Consider the following 23,037-nt stretch of genomic DNA (forward strand, 5'->3'; position numbering starts at 1 on the left):
GACAATAATATCTATATATTTTATGTGAGGAACTCTTAGTAATTAAGAGAAAGTAACTGTTGCAAAGTTATCAAAATCCATCTCTACCGACTTTAGAATAAGAACCATGAAACCCAGCCCTAAGATGAAATTTTACAGCCTACAATCTAACATGTAGGTTCACAACAAGTTTCATGCTTTGCCTCCATAATCAAGAATGCTGTAAATATTCGTTTTACATTTTCTAAGAAACAGCTCTTTTAGCCAACATTACTATAATTGGTTTCACTCATCATCAAACAATAGGATCAAATATCCGACTAAATCCAAAATGTCAAATTGTTGATGTCTAAACACATGATTGCTTAAGGACTTTAAAGTACATTTATATCATACACAACATCAAAATATGTACGGATTTAAACATACATCAAACTACCCACAATCAAGGTATATTGAATATTCGGCATGAGCTCTATCACTATCACTATGAAGACTTTGAGATTTAATAGTATGTCACTCTTTACAATATACACCTTATTAGGAAAATAATAATGTATATCGAACCTACTTAACACATATTAAATGTAGATTTTTTGAAACTAACCAAATATGCCTCTATATCTATCACAAAGAATCTTGATCCCTTTATGACAATGAAAACCTCACTTAGATTCTTCACTTAAAGCAACATGAAAACATGTATTGCCTCAAATAATAGGTCAGTGCCTATGCTACCAATACGATATCATCAATGAAGAGCACTCTAAATACACCGCTTTCACTGACCTTCAAACATATACACTGATCAACAATATTTTTCTTAAAATGACAATCTCATCAAATATTAATTATCACAAACTTGATGTCTTTTAAGTCCACAAATGGACTTATCGAATTTATAAACCATGTGTTTCATCACACAAAATCATAAAATCTTCAAGTTACTCCATTTAGATGTCTTAAGTCTAACAGATATAGCTCCAAGCCAAATAAGCCACTAATGCCATTAAGATCTTAAAAGAATCAATGGTAAAAATAGGATAAAAGAACTCTTTACAATCAATTCCTTCTTCTCGTTTAAAGCCTTGGGCACAAAATTGGCTTTAACCTTTCTACCTAGCTTTTGGAGTCACATTTAATGTTGTAAGTTTATTTTAAATCAATTGCACTAATATCATATGGTCATTCATATAGATCCCACACATAATTATACAACACAGATGTAGTCTTATCATATTTGGTAAACATCCAACTCAATAATTTAAAATTATCAAAAGCCTTATAGAATGCATCAAAATTAGAAAACACATAAGCATCATAGTTTTATTCCTCTGTAAGTTCAAGTTCAGTTCCAGAAATGAGATTGCTAGAATCTACATTGGTTTATTCATTTATGGCATTTTCCATCAATAACAAAATCACATAAGGGATGGCATAATAACATGTCATTTGACAAGAATGACTTTATGGGGTTCAAAACCTAGTATTCTCACTAAGTCATCTTCTAAATAGATTGCACTGTCAAACTCAATGATTATAGTATTATATGATGGATAATAGAATCTAGAATCTCTTAACCCAATGCAACAACCAATAGAAAACCATTGATAGTTTTCTAATCAAGTTTCTTTAAATGTGGGTATAGGTTCTTATTACAAACCCAAAAATGAAATGTAGCTAAAAAATTATCTTCTTGTCTTACCACAATTTATAACAGCTTTTAGGAACTAATTTATCAAAGCTTGATTTAAATTGAATGTTGTAGTTTCTAAGGCTTCATTCCATATAAAATCCATAAATATGGAATGACAACATATATCGTAGTATATACAAAAGTGTGGATTATCTTTTGTTGTAACCTTATTTTCTTTTGGTATTTCAATCATAGCATATTAAACATCAACACCACATTCTTGCAAAAAACTTAAATAGTCTAGGATTACACTTAGTTTCACCATACCAACCACAATATTCATCACCTACATCTGATTTTTTTTTTTGTCTTAATTCATTTATTTTTAAAAGTTTTGTAATGGTTTTCAAAAACTTAAGGCTTTTACAAAGTCAAACTTCTCACTCCACATACCTAAAACCTGAATGGTCTTTAGTGAGAGTGATGAAGCACTTATATCCATAAAAAGTAGTAAGTGAAAATAATTAAAAAATATTGGTATAAGTCGATTCCTAAACTTCTCTATATCTATAATGTGCCAAAATATCTTTAATGCAAACTAAACATGTGCCAATTCAAAATATCCTTAATGCCTATGCCACAATATGTTAGCATTCTCATCTATTCTACCAAGATTAGGACAAAAGATCACATCATTTACTGTATGCATGATTGAATAAGATTGTTCATATTCACAACTATCTTCTCTTGATTTAGTCTTCGATTGCTTGCCAATTCCAAAATTTGGCTTTATCAGCATTAACATTAGTATCTAACCATAAAATGAAGAAGCCATAGAACCTAGATTGGATTCAAACCAAAAAAGCTAACGGAACACCTTGATTCACTTTTCAATCCATAAAACTTTTATAATTTACCCTATTATCCCTGATTTATAATAAAAATGGCACATATTTTCAAATTCTCTGGTTTTAGAATTCAGAGACATTCATGAAACTAAAATGGAAACTAGGCTTCATAAGATTCTTTTTCTTAAATTACCTTTTGTTAGGACCTTCTCGATGATGTTCAATTTGGGAATAGTGCTGACTCATATCATCAATAGGGTTGAATGAGATTGTTGGTTTACATTATCTCATTTTTTTTAAATGGTTATAACATTCATGATATTTAAACCACATGTTTCCATTTTGTGCATCATGATAAGATCCATATCATCAACCTCAAAAGGAATCAACTTAGAAATTTACCATAATATGAACTTGTCCCTTATTTTGATGTTGGTCATATCAAAATGTGCTCATGGAAACCACTTACCTCCTTTACTATGGTAATGGTGAATGGCCTATGTGGTTTGATATTTCAACCTTATCGAAGATTTCAAATTAACTATAATGGCATCCTTAATTATTAATGTGCAAGACATTTTATCTGATAAACTCATTAAAAGTATACCTATATATTGTCAAACAATTCTAATTAAAATGTTTTTAGAAAGCACACTATCTTTTTGTCCTTAATTGAGCTTTTAAAAGTGGGTATGGAATGCAAATCCACTATCAAGCAACATTTAAAATTCATTATGCCCAAAACAGTAGAGAGTGATATACACTATTTATTAAAGTTGATCTTGTTGGATAATGGTTACAAAGACAAAACAGGGATTTGAGACTTTATAGAATAACTCAAAATAGTATTATGCATGTATATAGAATTAATCATGCCATAGTAGTTATTCTATTAAATTCAGAATTTAAGATTTTCCTACAACATACAACAAACAATAATATAGAATTAATCAAATATAAACCTAAAATGACTTGTTACCAATAGCGTATCTAAATTACATTATATCCTAACCAAAATCTTTTCCTTCCCAAGTATCCCTCAAAGTAATAATCAATTCGATAACAAATGTCTTATTGCCTTAAGAGACCTCAGTAAATATTACAACTATTATAATAATTACCTTATTCTTATTCTAGAAGAAAATACCAAAAAAGTTCAAAACTTCATGATTTCTCTCACAGTGTGTAAGCTCTAATCAATTCAATTAATGATTTGTATAATTTATGAATAATGACCTAATTGTCAAACCAAAATTTAATTATAATAGAAATATGCAATACTGAAAGCATATGAAAAAAAACTAAGTTTGATAAAAATAATTAATTTCACTTAATGAATATTCAATTAATAAGATAATTTTATTAATTTAAATGGGTTTTTTTTAACAAAATTAAATGAATTATCAATGAAATGTATAAATTTAAATTCTCCAAATTGGACTAAGCAAAATAGCCAAACAATTCATTTATTACCTATTTAATTAGGCTTAAAGATTTTACCAAATGGATTCATTAATTTTCGACAAAAATATTTTATAAAAATATTAACTAAAATAGTATTAAATAAAATGACCAAAATCAATTAAAATAATAACACCAAAATTTAATAATTAAATTTGGGCTAAGCAAAATAGCTCAATAATAATAAAAAAGACCTCTTCATTTCCACCGAAGGGCTTAAACCTAAATGTCTCAAAATAAAAATAACCTAAAAAGAAACAATCGGGGAAATGCCCAAATTTAACTCCAAAACAAAATGGCCAAAACACGTCAAAAGACCCAAAATTAATGTGGCCAAATCAGCATAAAGAATCTAATAGAACTGAAGCCAGACCATAAGCCGAAAATTTCAAACTTTTCCTTTTTTTGAGTCAAGAGGGAAAAGGCGTCTAGAGCGTGCCTTATTTGCGCCATAAGGGCTATCTGTGACGTGTGAACACATACACCATGCATTTGTCAGGCTGGTGGGCACGTGCGTTATAGTGCCCGCAACAAATATAATGCACATGCCATACGCACTGCGTCAGACTTACGACACACTCATCCAAAAGCCTTCTTCTTGAGTTGATTTCTTTTGTAATTCAGGTCCTTTGACCCAATCCAGCCCTTTTTCACGCAAAACCCACATTTTCACACTATTTTGGATCAAAAAAGGTCGTATTTCAACACCTTTCATGATCCAAAATAATAAAATGATAATTTGGAGTCTAAAAATGCAAAAAAAAAAAAAAAATTGAATAGGTTTAAAAAACCCAAAACTTTGAAAGCTGAAAATGAGATTCAATGGTGGCGCCCACATGATAAAAAATGGACAGTGACTTTCACAATGAGTTTAGCTTTAATATCAATTGTCAATTTTTTTTTCGAAATCTCGCTGAGTCACTAACATGATTTTAACCAAAATTAAAATTGATCTAGATGTAAACGGGAGTTTAGTTTCACTAAACTGAGATCCGCATAATTACTGCTATTGTCCTATGCTTCCCAATGCCTTTTTAAGGGGTTCGAACAAAAACTTGCATAGAAAGAAACTAGAGAGAACTACTCTTTACTAAAATTAGAGTTATAAAATTTGATATGTCTGCCTCAGATACATAGGATAAGAGTAGGGATCTCTTTTAATATGTTAGTGAAAATTGACATATACATTATGAGTCAAATTACAAAATTAATATAAGAATCACATTTAACTAAAATCATACTATATGATTAGATATGTTATAATATCATACCACAATAATTAATCATAATTTAATATTAATTAACTTAAGTTTGGATTAATTAACTGTATTAATCCATAATATGAGATATATGCAACATTAATTAGTCGAGGAAATGTGAACATGATGATTTTTTTCTTTTTAAAAAAATCGATATCCTTAAAATTCTATGAAGCTTACTCTATACTTTAGAGTAAATATGGAATAACAATAAATATGGCATTTAAGTCTAACCAAAAAAAAAATGTTGGCAAAAAAAAATCTAACTAAATAAATTAGACATTTAATACTTTGATAATATTTATTCATATATAACATACATGGATAAATAAGGTATTTAATAATAAATTAAATTTTGATAATTTTTATATTATACATATTTGATATCAAATAAATATAATACATATATATAAATTTTTAGATCTAATTTGAATAGAGTGGAGCCAATAAAATGGGTAATTGCCAACTGATTGCAACATAAGTCGATACATGATATATTTATGGAGAAATTTTCTTTATTTCAAATGAGGTAGTTGGCTGATTAGCAGGAAATACGTGGGTTTTTATTTTGTTTTAGAAATATATAGCAGCCTGCATTAATATATATATATATATATATATAGCTGTCAAATTGCAACACTCTTTTTGTCTACACGTATCTTATGGCTAAGAATCAAGATCAAGCGTACACAATTCTTCTTTTAAATTGAAAAATAGGAAGACCAACGATTCTTACATGAATCAATGCAATTAAAATTATTATGTGAACTAACGAAATTAAAGTTATCGTTCAATTGCTAACATCATTATCTCGTTAGTTCAGTCAATGAATTTGCAACAAGTTTTATCTTCAAATTTCAACATATTTGTGTTATTCTATTTTTATTAATGGTGAACTCAAACATGTTTTGATCATTTTTAATTATCTATTACGTATCCTATATTTTTTATTTATCCGATGTATGATTGATTGACTTATTAGAAAAAATTTTGACAATCATCTAATTCAATTAACAAATGCATAAATTTTGAGTATAATCAATAAAAATTAGTCTAAATTTTTATTTTGAATATTCTTATTTCAAATAACATGTTTTTCTTCTATTTTTTTTATTAGTTGGCTAGGGTGCTAGTCAAGAAGTACATTGCTTTGCTCCAAACTTTTAAGTTGACTTAATTATTCATCGGTTAAACAAGTTAACCCGTTATTGCCCTTAAATTCCATGGTTGAAAGAAATAGCGGAACGTCTTGCAAGTTTTTTTCCCGCTTTTTTTTATTGTAACTTTGTTATTCTCGAGTAATGAATAGGGATGTAAATAATACATTAATATTTATAAGTTATTTGGATTCGATTAAAAAAAAAATTTGAATTCGATTCGATTATTATCGAATTGAGTTCGAACTCGAGTAGCTCGATTTATCGATCCAACTGAATTTAAGTATTCTTATATTCGATTCGAGTAGTTCGCAAGTTTAATCGAGCTTTTATATTTAAATATATTTTTATTATTTTAATTAATAAAATATTTCAAATTCGAGCTCGAGCATAAATAATCGAACTCTTATCGACAATATGAATCGAATTTATTTTTACATATTAATCGAACTTAATCGAACGAGCTCAAGTAGTTCGAATTCGATTACGAATCGAGCTCGAGCTTAAAAAATAAAACTCAATCGAGTTTGAGTCGAGTATCGAGTCACGAGTTGTGAGTTGAGCTCGAATTCGAGCTTTTCACTGTATCGACTCAATTCGATTCGATTATATCCCTAATAATGAGTAGACAAAATTAATCGGAATTCAAAAATTCATTTGAATTGATTTAAGATTGAATCTAAACTTATTTAGATTGATAAAATAAATAATTGAAACTTAAAAGAATTTTAATTTGAAAATATCAAACAAAAAAGAGTTCAAAAGCGGTACAATTTAAATTCGTTATAATTCAAATTTATAATAATCAAAATATATGATTAATTTGATAATAAATTCGATCTAAAACTTGTAAAAAAACGAATTTAGAATTCAAAGATATAACTTGTTAATCTTTACGTGAGTCTTTTTTTTTTTTTTTTGCAAGATTATAGTTTTTACTAATCTTCACAAGAGTGACATTCGTTTTAAGTGTTTCATTTCTTCTTTCTAAGAAGCCAATGTTCCAAAAAAAAAAAAATGTCATGCATGGATAAGAATGTCATTCAACCAAAAATCCACTGGATTACTATTAAAAAATTAATGGACATCTTCAACGATTTTTTAAATGCTAATTAAAGGTTAAGAATAGCCTGTATTACTAATCATATTTGATTTTATCAAAACTATACAAGTCATTAAACTTAACAGCTTTTTCTGTTTTTACTATAGTTTCTCTGTCGTTTCACCCAATTCCCACAGGCTTTCTTCTTCTTTTGATGAAATTCAACTAACTTTGAATTAAAATTTGATAATGATAATATGAACCCATTCATTCAATACCAAGTCAACTTTTTTCTTCCTTCTCCACAACCCCAAATATATATAAAAATGGGGGGGGGGGTGTTGGGCGAATTGCAACAAGTTAATGGACAATATTCCTTTGTTTAAATCTACACACAAATAAAGCTTAGAATTTAATGGGAAAAAAAGGAATTGTTCTTGTCAAAAGTAACAAAGCTGTGTTGATTGATAAATATTTGGAAGTTTTGCTCTCTTCGTAAAGTTGACATATACTCTTCACTAGTGCTAATCCAAATGACACGTCTCCTCATTCAATGCTCAAAGGTTAGCCTCCTTATTTTTGGTTGTATCCGTTTCATGTGGACAAATCAAAAGCTGTCTTCAATGGCTCAAGAATGTGTTTACGTTGGTTATATTGACGGGTCAAGGATAAAGATGCTAATCTCCAAAGGGTGAAAATTTTATAGTTTCTAACCATGCTATGCTGTATTTGGTGAAAGAAAATTCTATACAGGACATCAGAATTTTGCTTCTTCACCTTCATGCAGCTCTCAATCTATATCAAATAAATAAATAAATAAATATATATATATATAGAAAGATGGAAAGCCGGTATAAAGAGTTTTGATGAAATTAAATAAGATGGGTGATGTAGACTATTATTATTCAATAAATTTGTGAAAATCTCTAATTTTTTTTTTTTATAAAAATTATAATTTAAAAATTAAAAAAATTTATAAAAGTTGAAATTTGAACCCATGTAACCACTTGACTGATATTCTCCAGAACGCGTTGTCTTCCGCCATTATAAGATTTTACAAGTCCATTTGCTCAAAAATTGGAGGCTGAAAAGCCAGTTGCTGATGATTACTAGTCTCTACATTTATGCATATTACTAGCAACTTGGTAACGTCACTTCCCTTCTCAATAAGCACAGCCCGTATGTGTCTCACATGCGTTGGATATGATTGCAAACTTCAATTCGCAGAAGAGAGTTTTCTTTGTACATGATATTCGTCTCGTCTTTTTGAGAGAAAAAATTCATCCAAATAGTAAAAAGAGGAAAAGGAAAAATGTTGGCAATTTCATCCAATCATTGTCCCAGCACAAACAAAATCCAGCTACTTGTTTTCATTATTCAACTTGGTTACAAGAAAGTTCTCTATCACTTCATCACAAAGTTCAAGTGTGGTTTCCATGTTCCCTTCCTCATAATTAATATCAACAAAATAACTGTATATCTCTTTATCTGCTGCCAACCCTTTTTTTCTCATCTCATCAAAAATTTCTCTTGCCTCGGAAAACTTTTTCCTCTTAAGAAAACCCTTAATCAGAACATTATATGAACTAGCTGTAAGATTAAATCCCTTCTCACTCATTTCTCTGTGTAGAAACCATGCCTCTTTCATATTCCTCGCTTTACAATGCCCTTTTATCAAAATGTTATAGGTGTTTTCATCCGGCATCACTCCTTGAGCAGACATACCTTTATACATTGCAGTAGTGGCACGCATATTCTTTCTAATGCAGTACTGCTTCATAAGAGAATTATAAGTGGTTGCGTTAGGTATTATACCCTTTTCCAGCATCCATTGTAGTAACCTCTCACCATCTTCGAGCATTCCAGACAAACAAAACCCATTCATCAGCACATTGAACGTAACAAGAGTAGGTTGAAGTCCTCTATCTAGCATCTTCTTCAGAAGCTCATGAGCTTTATCCATCTCCCCTGTCTTACAGTAAGCATCCATTAGAGTGGTATATGTAAAAGCATCAGGAAGGAGCCCTGCAATCTCCATTTCTTTCATCAGTTTAATAGCTTGTGCAATATTTCCTGCTTTACAGAGCCCATTAACAAGAGAGTTGTAAGTAAAGATATTTGGCTGAAGGCCCCTTCCACACATTTCATGAAGAAGCTCATTTGCTGTATCTACCTCCCCACATTTACAAAGTCCATCAGCCAATGCAGTGTAAGTGACAACATTTGGTATAAGCCCCATCTGAACCATTTGATTATGGAGGGAGAAGGCCTCTTTCATTTCTCCTGCTTTGCAATAACCATCAATAAGTGCTGTATATGTAACTTCATCCGGTTCCAACCCTTTGCCCAGCATATCTTGAAAGACATTACAGGCTTCTGTCATCTTTCCAGTTCTACAGAAGCCACAGATTATAGATGTATGAGTTAATAAATCAGGGGTTATTTTTCGACCCTTCATCTCATTTAACAACCTATTGGCAGAATGAATATTTCCTAATTTACAGAAACCATATATAAGAGTTGTGTATACCACACTATCAGGAACTATTCCCTGGTTCATCATCTCTCTGAAAACCTTATCTGCTTCAGCTACCTTACCAGTCTCACATAGCAGATAAATTATGCTGTTATAGGTGTAAGGGTTAGGCTTTAAGTCTTTTGTTTGCATTTCCTCAATGAGCCTTAACACCTTTTGCAGTTTCCCGGCATGACAATATCCATTGATTATGGTGCTATAGCTTACAACATCTGGAATGCAGCCCCTCAACACCATTTGCAAGAGCAAACGGTGGGCTTCTTTTATTTTCCCAAATTGACAAAGAGAATGAATTATAATGTTGTATGATGCAGTATTCCAACAAACACCCACTTCAGGAAGTTCAATGAAAACCTTTATTGCCCTCCAAAGCCCATCAAAATGGTCTTTTAATTTGTTAAGATATACGTTACAAGAATCAACAGAGATAACCAACCCATAGTTCAACATTTTGTCGAAGAGCTGCCTTCCTTCATCAAGCATCCCAGCTTCAACAAGGACTTGAAAGAAAATATCAAACACATTGGGATCCGAACCCCAATCCTTGTAAGTGTAAATTAACCGCTCAATGAAATGATTGAATGATAGACCAATATCCAAATCAGATTTTGACCAAAAGTCATGAATAAGCTGATGAGCCATTTTTAAATCTTTTGAAGCAACAGCAATTTGGACAATAATGCAGCAGGCTTCAAGTGTTGGCTCTCTACGCAGGCATGCCCACTCAAAGCAATCCAAAACAAGTCCATAATCACCCTTAATGTTCATCAGAACCCAAATTAAATGATCGGATCTAAATTTGGACTCATAAGGCTTTAAAACACGATAGAGTGGCTCAGAACGGCATAACTTTATTGCAGTTGAGATTTGATGCACAAGTTCTGAGTCCTTGATGGTAGGTTTCTTTGGGGAATAATCAGGAAATGGCCTGGTGTTGGTGGAGTGCGAGAAGTACAGTATTTGGCCCAAATATTTTTTGAAGAAAAATGGATGAGAATTTGGGGCAAAAGTTCGGACGTAAGAATAAGATAAGAGCTGGAAACAGTGGCTCAAGGAAGAGACAGCACACCTGTTCATCTTTGCTGGTGAAACCCATTATGAGAACTTTTGAGAATCCTTGTTCAACAAGACAGCAGCTCCTCTCCATGCAGAAGAAACAAAATGAAGGAACTTTGTCATCAGACCATCGTACAGAGAATGCAAATTATCATGACAAAATCTGCATATATTAGGATAGTAATAAATATAAGTCAGGAAGGTAGCATATCTGTCAAGCCATTTGTTCAGCAATACTTTGTTTTTGCTAAATTCTAAGTGAGATCAACTGCCCATTAAAATCACCATCAGGTAACACATTAAGTTAATATCCACAAATTCACCATTGTCTTGTCGTTTAAGCTAAATTTGTACACAAAACTGTTGATCAATATGGAGTTAAACTCAATAGCCAAACAATGCCAGAAGTCAGATCAACAACAGGATTTCTAAAGAGCGGAGCTTCATGCCTATCAATATTTTGCCTAATTGTTCAGCAAATAACTTAGAAAATCTTAGTCCACCTCTTTGAATTGTGAAATCAATAAACATTATCTGATGAATTTGAAGCTAATGAAACAAAGAATATATAAACCAATGCTATGCAGACAATGAAATCTGAAGCACCAGTGTATTATCCATTTATATCTCCAAATGAAGACGGCCAATCCACTGGGCTTCGTAATAAATGGGGAAGAAAAAGAGAAATTTATCTATTGAGATAATGATGCCCTTAATTAATATGGTAGTACTAGTCCTAAAGATCAACATCTCAATAAAGCCGTACAAAAATCAGCATAGCTGTTTGCACAAGCTCTTAGCACACGCTCATTCATCCAGATTTCCACTGCATGGTATTCGGTAGCCTTTTTTGTGATGATAAAGAAAACACATAAATTAGTTAATGGCTGACATCCTATATCCAGTTCCACTATTAGAAACTTACAAAGAGCTTATTCAATCACCTTTCGAAAGTCGTCACGGTAACAAACATATCATCACTTCCTTTTGTTTTTGTAAAATGAAAGAATCAGAACCCACTTACTAACGAAAGAAGCTAAATTCAACAGCTTAACAAATGTACACTTTTTTTTACTCCCATATGAATAATTATCTCATAGGCAATTCAGCGAACATCAGTTATGTAAACTTTAGATTTTTTACCCTAAGCATTGGCATTCAACCATACGAATTTCCAAAGTAAAATAACAATTCACAAAAATCTATCATCTTATTTGAATCCATAGAGAAAGCCGAAAACGGCCGGAACCACACTTTGCTGCAGATTTCAATAAGGACTTCAAAGAAAAAGAAAAGAAAAGAAAAGCACATAACAAAGCAAAGCAAATAAAGAAAACCCTTTAAAAGAAAATAGGTGGAACCTTCAAGTCGATCAAAGTCAGTACCAACCTGCTTCAATTGGTTTTTAGTTTCAAAGAGGCAAAGCGATTTTGCTTCAGCTGATCGGCTGGAGAAGAGAGCACATATCAGTTGGGCGTGGGACTTTGGACAACGCTTCCTCCTAGAGCGTCTGAGGGCCGGGGCACGTTGGGCTTCTATATTTTTTCTTTAGGCCTCCGGTTGGGCTTCTGGTATATAGAAATTTCAGCTGTTAGTAATGCAGAAAACTTTATTTTAACGATTACAAAGGTTCACTTCTATTATCTATAATCTACATTTATAAGCATGTGGAGAATCATGATGAAAATAAACATGTATATGAATTATACTTCTATATTGTTATTTTCATTGTTTTAAAAACATATTAATAAAATTTATTCAATTTATTAATTGAAAGATTTTTATTATATAAATTTATGTAATGAATAAAAAAAAATTTACGTTAAAATTTTTTTAAATTTATTTTAAGTTAAAATTAATAAACTTTATGCACTATAAGTAGAGGTGAGAAAATAGATGGACGGTTTGTGACACAATATGACCTAACTTATTATAATTTGTGTCGACACGATCTATTTTATTACAATAATTGTGTTAAGCCAAAACCAATCCTCTTAGCGATGCCATATTGAGCTAAGCATTTCAAGACTCATGGGCTGGCCTAGCAAGAGCCCATAATTGACCAAGGGTTGGCTCACAATACAATTCTAGCATAACACCACTTATATTTTATAGGCAAAGATATATAATCAATTAATTCTTTAAAAAGATCTATCAATTTTTTAACAAAATACTTTATTTTGTTATAGAAAAATAAAGGATCCATCCACATTTAAAAGGGTCGATTTGTTTTTTTAAAAACTCATAAAGATCAATTGGTTGAAGCTGAAATGTTGCTTAGAAGAAAATTTTGTAAAATTTATTATTTTTTCATAATATGTCACTAATATAAAATATATATATATATAAAAACTCACAACTTTTTTAAAAAATTAATGTAAAAAGTTTTTTTTTTAAATTATTTGATGGCCCATGGGTTAGCACAACTAACCCATGTCGTCTTCGAACTATGAACCATTTTGGGTTTAAGAGTTTTTTAATAAAAATTGTGCCTCACACAATATATATATATATATATATATATATTGTGTTGAATCAATCCAACCCATTATAGTGTGGTTCCAAAAATGGAATCGTGCCATAATGACTCATTCGATCTATTTTATTATCTGATATGCTTTAAACATAAGATAAATTTTACATGTTAATATATATATTATTAATTATTTATAATTCTTTTTCTTATTTGGTCAAAGGGAAGAATTCTTAGTCAACTTTTTTTAAAAGAATATACAAGTATTATTCATTAACTCAAAGTTAGAAATCGAATACTTGTTTTTTTTAAAATGATAGATTCTTTAAGGATTATACACTAATTACATAGACATATATATTGGGTGCAATTAATTTATTTTTCTAAGTAAAAGCATTTATGCTTATATATAGAGGTTATTGGATGGATGAATCGATTCGGACTGTTAAGATCAGTTTGATTTCAAGTTTAAACTATTTACCGTTTAGGTTTATTTTGCATTTGAATTGTCTCCACTAATAGAAGGTGACAAGACGAGAGCAAACATAAGAAAGATCACTTCTAGCGATCAGTCTGTAAAGCAAGATGGCAAGGTCGAAGCCTTCCTTACTTAACCTTCACTAACGAGAAGTGGAGTATACGAGTTCCACTCTTGCACTGTCATATTCGTAGCCGTTGTCCATGTTTGATTGGGAAGTCCAGGCAAAGTGACTTTCATTGCTATCGGTGAAATGAGTCTCTTTCTCTAATCTATTTGTGGAGGTATATCAAGGTAACTTCAACAGATTGTCACACCGTATGCCCTCTTCATCGAAAAGTTCCCAGTTGACTGTAATCGAGGAGGTTGAGCATGTTTGCTTTCAATTAGATGCATATCAATGATTTTGGTTGATATCACGTTAATGATTTTGAACTCCTGTCGAAGAGGAAAAGAAAGAGCAATATCTAAATAAAAAAATATATATAATCAGACGTTTCAAATTTAAATTATTTTGAATTCTAATTATTTTAAATTTGAGTTATTTTTAAATTCAAGACATTTTAAATTATACTCATTTTTTAGTTCAATTAATCTTAAATTAATTATAATTTTAATCTTTTTATGAATCTTAAATCAAACATATTATAGGTTCGAATTGTCACAAATTTAAATTATTTTAAGTTTGTATTACTTTAAGTGCAAATAGTTTCAAATTGAAACTTTTTCACATTTATTTTCTTTTTTTCAAAAAGACAAGATTAAAGATAGAATATGCTTTGATACTGATTAAAATATAAACTTATATATTTATACAAGTGATGTGATAAACTACAAGTTAGGATCATTACAAGAGATAATTACATAAGATTAAATGCAAAACTATCTTATGTTTTATTGATGATATATATGGATGAGTTAGATTTGATTGCATGTTCTTATCAAGAAATTATTCTATTGAAATTTTATTTTTATTCATTGATTCCATACATTCCCTCAAAATGGAAGATCCATGAGCGACTCCAATCTTGCACCGTAGTTGTTGAAAATGTGGCTTGGTCAATGCTTTTGTTAAGAAAGTAGCTAATTATTCATAAATAGAAATATCAAAGACTGTAAGCAAGTTTTTGTGCACCCTATCTCCAATAAAATGAAAGTTAATAGCAATGTGCTTCATCCCAAAATGCATGACTGGGTCCATATTTAATAAAAATTAGATAAAAAGAAAAGAGATGTTGTAATGGCAGGACTTTTTCATCTCCCCAAAATCCATTTTTTCTTCCTCTCAAAGGGTTAAACTATATTTAGCTCCTTAATTTTCATCTTTTAATTTTACCCCAATTCACCTGGGACGAGAATTTATCAAAAACTCTACATAACCCCTGATGCAGCATGCTTCGCTTTCCCAAAAAATCAGCAATCATAGTTGCACTTCTACCAGCATTCAAGTCCGAGAAACAACTCCAAGGCCCTAAATTCTTCATTGAAGAATTGGGTAATGTGCTTCATCTCAGAATGCATGACTGGGTTAACACTTAAGTGCATCCTACGCTTCTTTTGAAGTTTTAGTTGTAGTCACAGTTAGAACTATTAATTCTGATACAGAAGTGATGATTGCATATTGTAATAGCTGGTCTTATCTGTTCCAATGGAAGTAGGCTTGATGTGGTTTATTTTTGCCATCCTTGTTGGTAAAGGTGAAAGCCGTGGGAAAGTTCCATCCACGTAGCCAAGGAGATTGTATCCCACTAAAACAGACTTAAATTGAACTTGTCATGCCGAGTAGTTTGAAGACGTGGGTTTAAAAGGTAGCTGGCAGCAGAGTTAATAGCAAACAAATTTGTGCTATTCATATGAAAGTGAAAAGATGCTTAAGTCATTACCAGCCATGGTTGAATGACCAACGTTGGTGGAAGTGCTATTAGACTCAATATTGGATTTGTTGGCAATCATAGACCGTCTTACTCATAAGAGTTTAAACTAACTCTCATACCATAAAGAGGCAAGACTAAAGGCAGAATATGATTTGATATTGGTTAACGTATAAACTTACGTATTTATACAACTAATGTGATAACCTACAAGTTAGGATAATTACAAGAGATAATTACATAAGACCAAATACAACGCACTATCTTATGTTTGACTGATGATATGGATGAATTAGACCTGATTGCATGTTCTTATCAAGACATTGTGCTGTTGAAACTTTATCTTTACCCACTGCTTCTATAATTTCAACTTTTCCCAACCAATTCATATCACGTCTAAAATCAATCTGAGTAGTTTTTCAAATTCAATCAAATTTTATTGTCTTTACTTATACATAGGCGATGTTATACATATTCATTGTCTTAACGAAATAATTCATGCTAAAAGGAATTCCATGATTTGATGTGCTGGGGCATCTTAATTTCAACCTACACTTTAATTACATTTGTTAATAGTATTTTGAGTAGAGATGAGCTGGAAGATGAGTTGGGAATGATCTGGACCTACAACAAGAAAAGCATAGATAAGGAACGTTGAAGTTTGACTTTCGGAGCACGTTATGATGTTCAAATTATGAGATTAGAATTTTTAAGGAATAAGATAAGTTACAAAGAATATTGAAGAAGCTTAAGGATGAAAGGTTCAAAATAATATATTTAGATCATTTTTTACTTTATATAAAAGACATGAGACAATTACACGATACAAGTACATGATAATTAATGATAAATTCATATAAAATTTTAAAAAAATTTAGATGAATTAAAATGAATTATATTCCATGATTTTAAATAAAATAAATTAACGTAAAGCGATCTATTGATGTGACGCTAGTAGACTTAGTTGGACAAACTATCCCTGTGGGGAAGAAGCCTTGGTAGGCGAGCAATTCTGAGACAAGTCCGTATGAGGGTTGAAGAGCCTGGACATCAATCTTCTCGGATTGTGACGTGGAAGTCGAACATATGCTGACTTAGCAAACATAGATGTTGACCTTGTTGACTTGTCAATTAGGAGTAACAAAATTCAGTAACACCAAAGGGATTATTTGACAACCACCGAGTAGAATCCAAAAGCGAAGAAAATCTTTTAGAGGTGCAAGCAAAATTTTGTACACAGATAAACAAGGTTACCTTTAACCTGACTCATTTTAATATTTTACTCATTCCATCCTTTTAAACCGTATCATGGTAAGTGCTATGGTCCCATATGAAATTTCATAGCGATTCTGTATTAGAATTAGATTTGATATATAAGTATTTATATCATTTTTTATTTTTGAGGTATTGATATTTTTAATAAAAAAAACTTTGAGATTCGATGGATCAAAATAGATAAAAACTTACAAATTGATATGAATTATAATATTTAGTATCAAAGTCAATTTAAAAATATTAGTGATGTGTTATCAAAGATGATAATCTCTTATTGAAGTGAAGAAGTTATTATAATTTAAAAAAAGAATTACAAATCTCACGTCAATTTTATCTAGAATTCAATGTATGGTATAAATATTCATACTACTTTTAATTTATAATACGTTTATTATGAAATAAAATCGTAATTTTTAATGAACTAAAATGGATATTATATTGGAGTTGACATAGACGACACTAGGACTAAGAATACAAGCTGAGAATACATTACATGACTAGATTGACACCACTCCAGCAGAACGCCCATTATATATTAATGTTCTTGTTAATTAAACCAGAAGAACAAAGCAAAAGATTGTCCCCACTCTCCATTTCAAACCTTTTTTTTTTTTTTTTTTTTTGCTAACAGATTAAAGTTCCTCTTAATTGAGATGCCTGGCTTATAGTTGTAAGGCTTTGGTTTCAGTGGAGCAACGTTCATAAGCCTAACTATTTTTGATAGGCCCCATGTCATGGGATGGCGATTGCATATCTCAATTAAAGAGGGGAAAAAGGTTCCCTTCTTCATCAAGCCATAAAATCATTAACTTTTTTGTCGACAAGTGGTTTTGTTTAATATTAATTAATGTATGTTAAACTGATCAAAGCTCCTTTAGAAGATGAAACATGAAATTTTAATTGAGTACTTTAGTGCTTTAGAACTTGTAAATGGGATAATAGGGGAATGAAACTGCATTTATATTCGACCATATCCAATCTCCATTGCTCTTTCCAATCCTTCTTGTTTATCATGTTGTGCCTTGTGGGGTTGAACCAGTGGACTGGACATTGTTTTCATCAGAAACACAAGTGCTCAAATCATGGACCTTCCTTAGTTGTATTTATATTCCATTGGCTACCCTTGTTTTCAGTGTGGAGGGTTAGGTATGAGCAATATAATTAAGGAACTTTTGCAAATTTTTTAATTGAAGTTCTCAAATTTAAAGTTCATGCACCCACATCTTCATGAATCACAGAGGTCAAGAAAATTATATGGTTATCTTGCAACATTATCCTGTCAAAGCAAAGAAAATATGGTCATTTAACTACTTGTAAATTTCAAACTGAAGTATTGGAATATGAGAGATTCTGTACCTCTATTATATATTTTTTTACAGGAAGTTTCTGTCATCTTTCCCATGACTGGATCGATCAATCAAACTACAAAATTTATCCTACATCTTCTTCTTTGCCGTGTGATTTTAATTGTGATTCATTGTTCTAAAATTAACACGTTGGCAGATGATTACTAATTATCATTTTGGGGCACGAGTGATGCTCCGATTAAACTAATCCAAGGTCAACGTACGCGTCTTATGACAAATGACATTTCAACCTGTGCCAGATCAACCTCTTAAGGAATGGGGTCCTCGGCCAAGAATCAAGTATATGTGTGAGATTGGATGATCCAACAGGCCAAGGCCAACCGTCCAGTATTTTCAGACCAGCTCAATTTGGTTACACGCAAAGATTCCTAGTCTCTTAACTGGAAAACCGCTGTCTTATGCACATGAATTGTATAGACATTGAACCTGTTTCAGAACTAAACGAAATCGCTCAGATTAAGCTGATAGTGATCAATGAGCCAAACGTATATTCTTATTTCTGGGTTTCTCTCGCCATCGATCTACTTTCACCATGGAAGTGATTAAATGCATTCACAGAGAGGATGGAGGACATTTTGCTTTCACACTAAGAAAAACACAATATGTACTTTTCTAATGACTCATCTTCTCGTCATTTACAAACTTATTCCATGATGTTCTGGCTTTGCGTATTCAATCAAACAACGGTAAAGGTGAAATTTCCTTTTGTTTACTTTTTTTTTTTCTCAATCTTCTTGGCAGGCGAACCAAGATATCTTGAATCAACAAATGTAACTTTAATGTAAGAAGCCATCATCAAAACTGCAACGCGAGCAATAGTTAAGAAAACAAAGCATCTAAACAATAGGGAAAAGCAAAGGACCCCAAAACCTAGCCAGTCTCACACCGAAAGTCACAAAAAACAATACCCCATAAAACAAAAGCACATGATGCTTCCTTCCATCTATCTCTCCCTATTCCACTCTCTAAAGGCAGCACTCATTAGCTAGCCGCCTGCTTAGTACAATATATATCAATTCCTCACTTGACACTTCACAACTTTTCTCACACAATCCTCTCTAACTTAATTCCCTCTCTAATTCTCTAAGTGTAGCCAAAAGATGGAGCTAAAACACTACTCTTATTCTATCACTCTCCTCCTCTTCATCTCTTTGATCTTTCTTCCCTCCCTGGTCTCATCTCAGGCCTGTCAGAGAACTTGCGGCAATCTACCTATCAAGTACCCATTTGGGACTGGCCCTGGCTGTGGTGATCCACGCTTTCAAAAATACGTAACTTGCGAGCAACAAAAACTTACCTTGACAACACACACTGGCAGCTACCCCATAACTAACATAGACTACAGCAACCAAGTCATATACATATCAGATCCTTCTATGTCAACTTGTGCTTGCTCCCAGCCGAGCAAAGGCTTTGGCCTCGACTGGGATGCTCCCTTCTCTTTCACAGACGATAATGTTTTCACTCTCCTTGACTGCTCAACCATTTCATCACCGATTTTTAGATCCAATAGCTATAATGTTGATAACAGCAGTGCTGTTCCCCTATGTGACAAACAAGGGGCTCCCATTTGTAGTTACTTGTATTCTTGCAGGGCAATTAGCATGCTCAATCTCCCAATATCCACATGTTGTGTTTATACACCAGTGGATCTGGGCCCATCGTTCGAATTGAATTTGCAGAAGTTGCAGTGCTCTTCATATTCTGGTTTCTATAGCTTCAGTGGCCAGGAATCGAACCCTGATAACTGGAAGTACGGAATATCTCTTAAGTATAAGTTTAATGTATATAATGACTACCCAAACTCGTGCGCAGATTGTGAGAAAAGTGATGGAGTCTGTGGTTACGCTGGAAGTTACGATTCATTTATTTGCAACTGTCCGAATGGCCTAAACACCACATCTACTTGTTTCTTTGTATCATCGTTTAATAATGGTTTGAGGCTACTCCCACTTCAGACAGGTATTTATTACACATCTACATTTTTTGTTTCCTTTTTTACAAACCCAAGCGTATTTTTAATGGTTTGGAATCTAAAATGGTAGTTTGTTTCTTGCTATTGCAGAAACTTTGTTGATTTATCCTCTGGCATGGATTCTGGCCAAGGTGCTGCTATAGGCACCAATTTGAGAAGGAAGAAATTCCAACTTCCAAAATGCTCAAGTTTGACTTTACTTTGCTGGTTCTACGACTTGTGCAATGCGAGAGCAAAAAATGTTCAACTTCTCACACGTTTGATAAGGATAAAAAAAAAATGCTTTGTTAATTGTTGTAATTTATCTTCGGGTGGAAGAAATGTATGTGAAAAAGACGATAGTTTCATTTAACTTTCATTATTATTATTATTTTTTTTGGTGTAGACGGTGGATATGAATATTTTATTATCTTAGGGATGAAGTTACTTGCATTTAATTTTTGTACAGCTGGGAATCCATATATAAAGTGATTAAAATTACCGGTCCACCCATCAAAGCAAGCTAAGTGTACAGTCCTTTTAAGGTGATAAGGAACATTGGCTTGCCCTAAAAGTAAGAATCAGGTTTAAAAGCAGAAATTTCAGAGAGGCTGGAGGGAGTTTGAGAGTACTAAAAACAAGATCATGGAATAAGATTCCTTCTTTTGAGTACTACATCCACTAAAAGAGAATTGCTTTCGCTGTAAAGGTTCTTTATTTGTATTTCCATTGGCAAGCTCTAGAAAGTGATAAAGAAAGATGTATTCCTCCAGTTTTGTTCTCTCCTCATTTGTAGACAACTTTTGTAGGCAAATCATTTTTTTACAAAGAAAACCGTAACGGGATTGCAGACCAAGACTATTACAACCACACATTGATTGAAATGCCATAGGCAGCTAACATCAACAAAGCTGTGAGAATAGGGCTAGGATCCAGTATATTTACTAGGAGATGTCTAACCAGATTACCAGGCCAAAATCTAAAAAAGCAGAACATTAGCCCCAATTAGTTTCCTAAATCCTTGATGGAACATGCTTGGGTCCTTTGACAAATGAAATAGAACTAGAATTTCACCCTTGTTGCGAGATTATTTTTTTTATTTTAATTTATTTTAAAATTTAGTTTCTTTTACATGCTTTTATATATGTTAAAGAATTTTTTCTATCTCATTATTTTAAAAAATTATTTTTTAAGTAGTTTAATATACATCAATATCAATGTAAAATAAAATTATTCTTCACATTTATATAATAATAGAAAGTCATTAACTTTTTTATTTATCTTCATCATATTATTGTTTATATATATATATATTGAATATACAAATTTTGTGTTTAAAAAAATTCAATTGATCTTGACATGCATATATCAATAATCAATTTATTCACAACAAAACAATAACAAAGCTCCACACTAATATCAAGCAAACTTGACAAATCAAGATTGATAAAAATTAATCTAATCAAGATTAAAGTTCTATATATCATTTCTCAATTGATTTAAAAAAAAGCAAACCAAAACAATTTGCTTTTTCTTTTAAAAAAAATTATAGTACCATCATGTTACTAATTCCATTTTGCCAATTCTCTTTTTCTCTATATTTTGATAATGCAAACAAGGCTACATAGCTCTTTACCATTAATGTAGTCAAAATCTAAAAACTTTTAATTGCATTATATATTAATTTAAAATGAAAATGTATTAATAAAGATATTTGCATTTGTTTTAATGCTTTAAAAAGGTATCAGTAAAATTCACTTTAAACTTTCTTCAAATTTAAATATATTTGAAAAAATGGTGATGCTGATTCAATTATGTAAGGTTCATTTGTTTACCTTCAATCCATATTTTCGTAGCAAAAAAAGGTGTTTAAGGTAATCATATTAGGAATGACTAAAAGCAGTATAATGATATTTGTTCTTTTGTTTTCATCTAAAGAATAGGCTGATATTAAGAGAAACAAATATAAAAAAAATCTTATTTTTTTTATTTCTTTTAAAGGTAGATAAATAGACAAATAAAATCATACAACAAAAGATTATGAAAAGATTCATTAACATTATAAAATCTAAGTTTGATTTTGACTTTACCAAGGCTACACTGCCATTCTACAAAGATGAGAGAAAATTTTTAAAGGAAAGAAATTTGAACTAATTGATAAAACTATAGTGAAAGGAAATTCTTCCAAAACTTGAAGCAATGGAACATTTATCTGATAAACGAAAAATATTTAAAGTGTTGATAACTTGAAATTGTTGTGGCAATTAACAAAATTTCAAGTAGGTAAAAATGGACTCAACTTATTCCTTTAAATTGTAATTCAAAGCAATGAATACCTACAATAAAAAGAGAAACCAAATTATACAATATTTGTAACCTACATTGCCTAAAATATAAGTCTTAAATTTCATATCAAATTCAAAGTTAATTGCCAATACTAAATCGCAAGAGAAGGAAAAAAACACATTAAATGTCATAAAAAATGCATTCAATGTTAGAAAAAGCTATTTTCAATAAGAATGTGAAACAACAAATTTTTAAATAAATATATCCAACATAATAAATGTGTTTATTACATGCAATTAGGAGTATAAATGATACATTAATACTCACAAACTACTCAAGTTTGATTTGAATAAAACTCA

General features: G+C 31.3%; 2 protein-coding genes across 3 annotated transcripts; one reads left to right on the plus strand and one right to left on the minus strand.

Annotated features, from left to right (window-relative positions):
• Positions 1 to 8,688: 8,688 nt before the first annotated feature.
• On the minus strand, positions 8,689 to 12,571 carry LOC111317811 (Pentatricopeptide repeat (PPR-like) superfamily protein). 2 transcript variants are annotated; one of them, XM_089751167.1, is made up of 3 exons: positions 12,364 to 12,570; positions 10,988 to 11,137; positions 8,689 to 10,846 (listed from the first exon to the last, which is right to left on the minus strand). In XM_089751167.1, exons 2-3 carry the CDS (start codon positions 10,993 to 10,995, stop codon positions 8,743 to 8,745), a joined length of 2,112 nt encoding a protein of 703 aa, XP_089607293.1. In that variant the 5' UTR covers positions 10,996 to 11,137; positions 12,364 to 12,570; the 3' UTR covers positions 8,689 to 8,742. The 2 variants fall into 2 exon arrangements, with proteins under 2 accessions (XP_089607293.1, XP_022775993.2); XM_022920258.2 differs by having other exon boundaries at positions 8,689 to 11,137; positions 12,364 to 12,571.
• Positions 12,572 to 19,239: 6,668 nt separating this feature from the next.
• Positions 19,240 to 20,783, plus strand: LOC111318463 (wall-associated receptor kinase 5-like). The gene is made up of 2 exons (XM_022921349.2): positions 19,240 to 20,400; positions 20,504 to 20,783. The coding sequence occupies exons 1-2, from the start codon at positions 19,539 to 19,541 to the stop codon at positions 20,554 to 20,556; spliced, it is 915 nt and encodes a 304-aa protein (XP_022777084.2). The 5' UTR covers positions 19,240 to 19,538; the 3' UTR covers positions 20,557 to 20,783.
• The last annotated feature ends 2,254 nt before the right edge of the window (positions 20,784 to 23,037 follow it).

This window comes from Durio zibethinus, chromosome 2 (assembly GCF_047325235.1).
Source record: "Durio zibethinus cultivar Kanyao isolate XHJ-2024 chromosome 2, ASM4732523v1, whole genome shotgun sequence".
Taxonomy (NCBI): Eukaryota; Viridiplantae; Streptophyta; class Magnoliopsida; order Malvales; family Malvaceae; genus Durio; species Durio zibethinus.

Bases quoted from the DNA above. Each gene is read 5' to 3' on its own strand.
- LOC111318463 (XM_022921349.2), top strand. From the start codon at position 19,539: ATGGAGCTAAAACACTACTCTTATTCTATCACTCTCCTCCTCTTCATC. The intron at 20,401-20,503 runs GTATTTATTACA...TTGCTATTGCAG, and splicing joins GCTACTCCCACTTCAGACAG to AAACTTTGTTGATTTATCCT.
- LOC111317811 (XM_022920258.2), bottom strand. From the start codon at position 10,995: ATGAACAGGTGTGCTGTCTCTTCCTTGAGCCACTGTTTCCAGCTCTTA.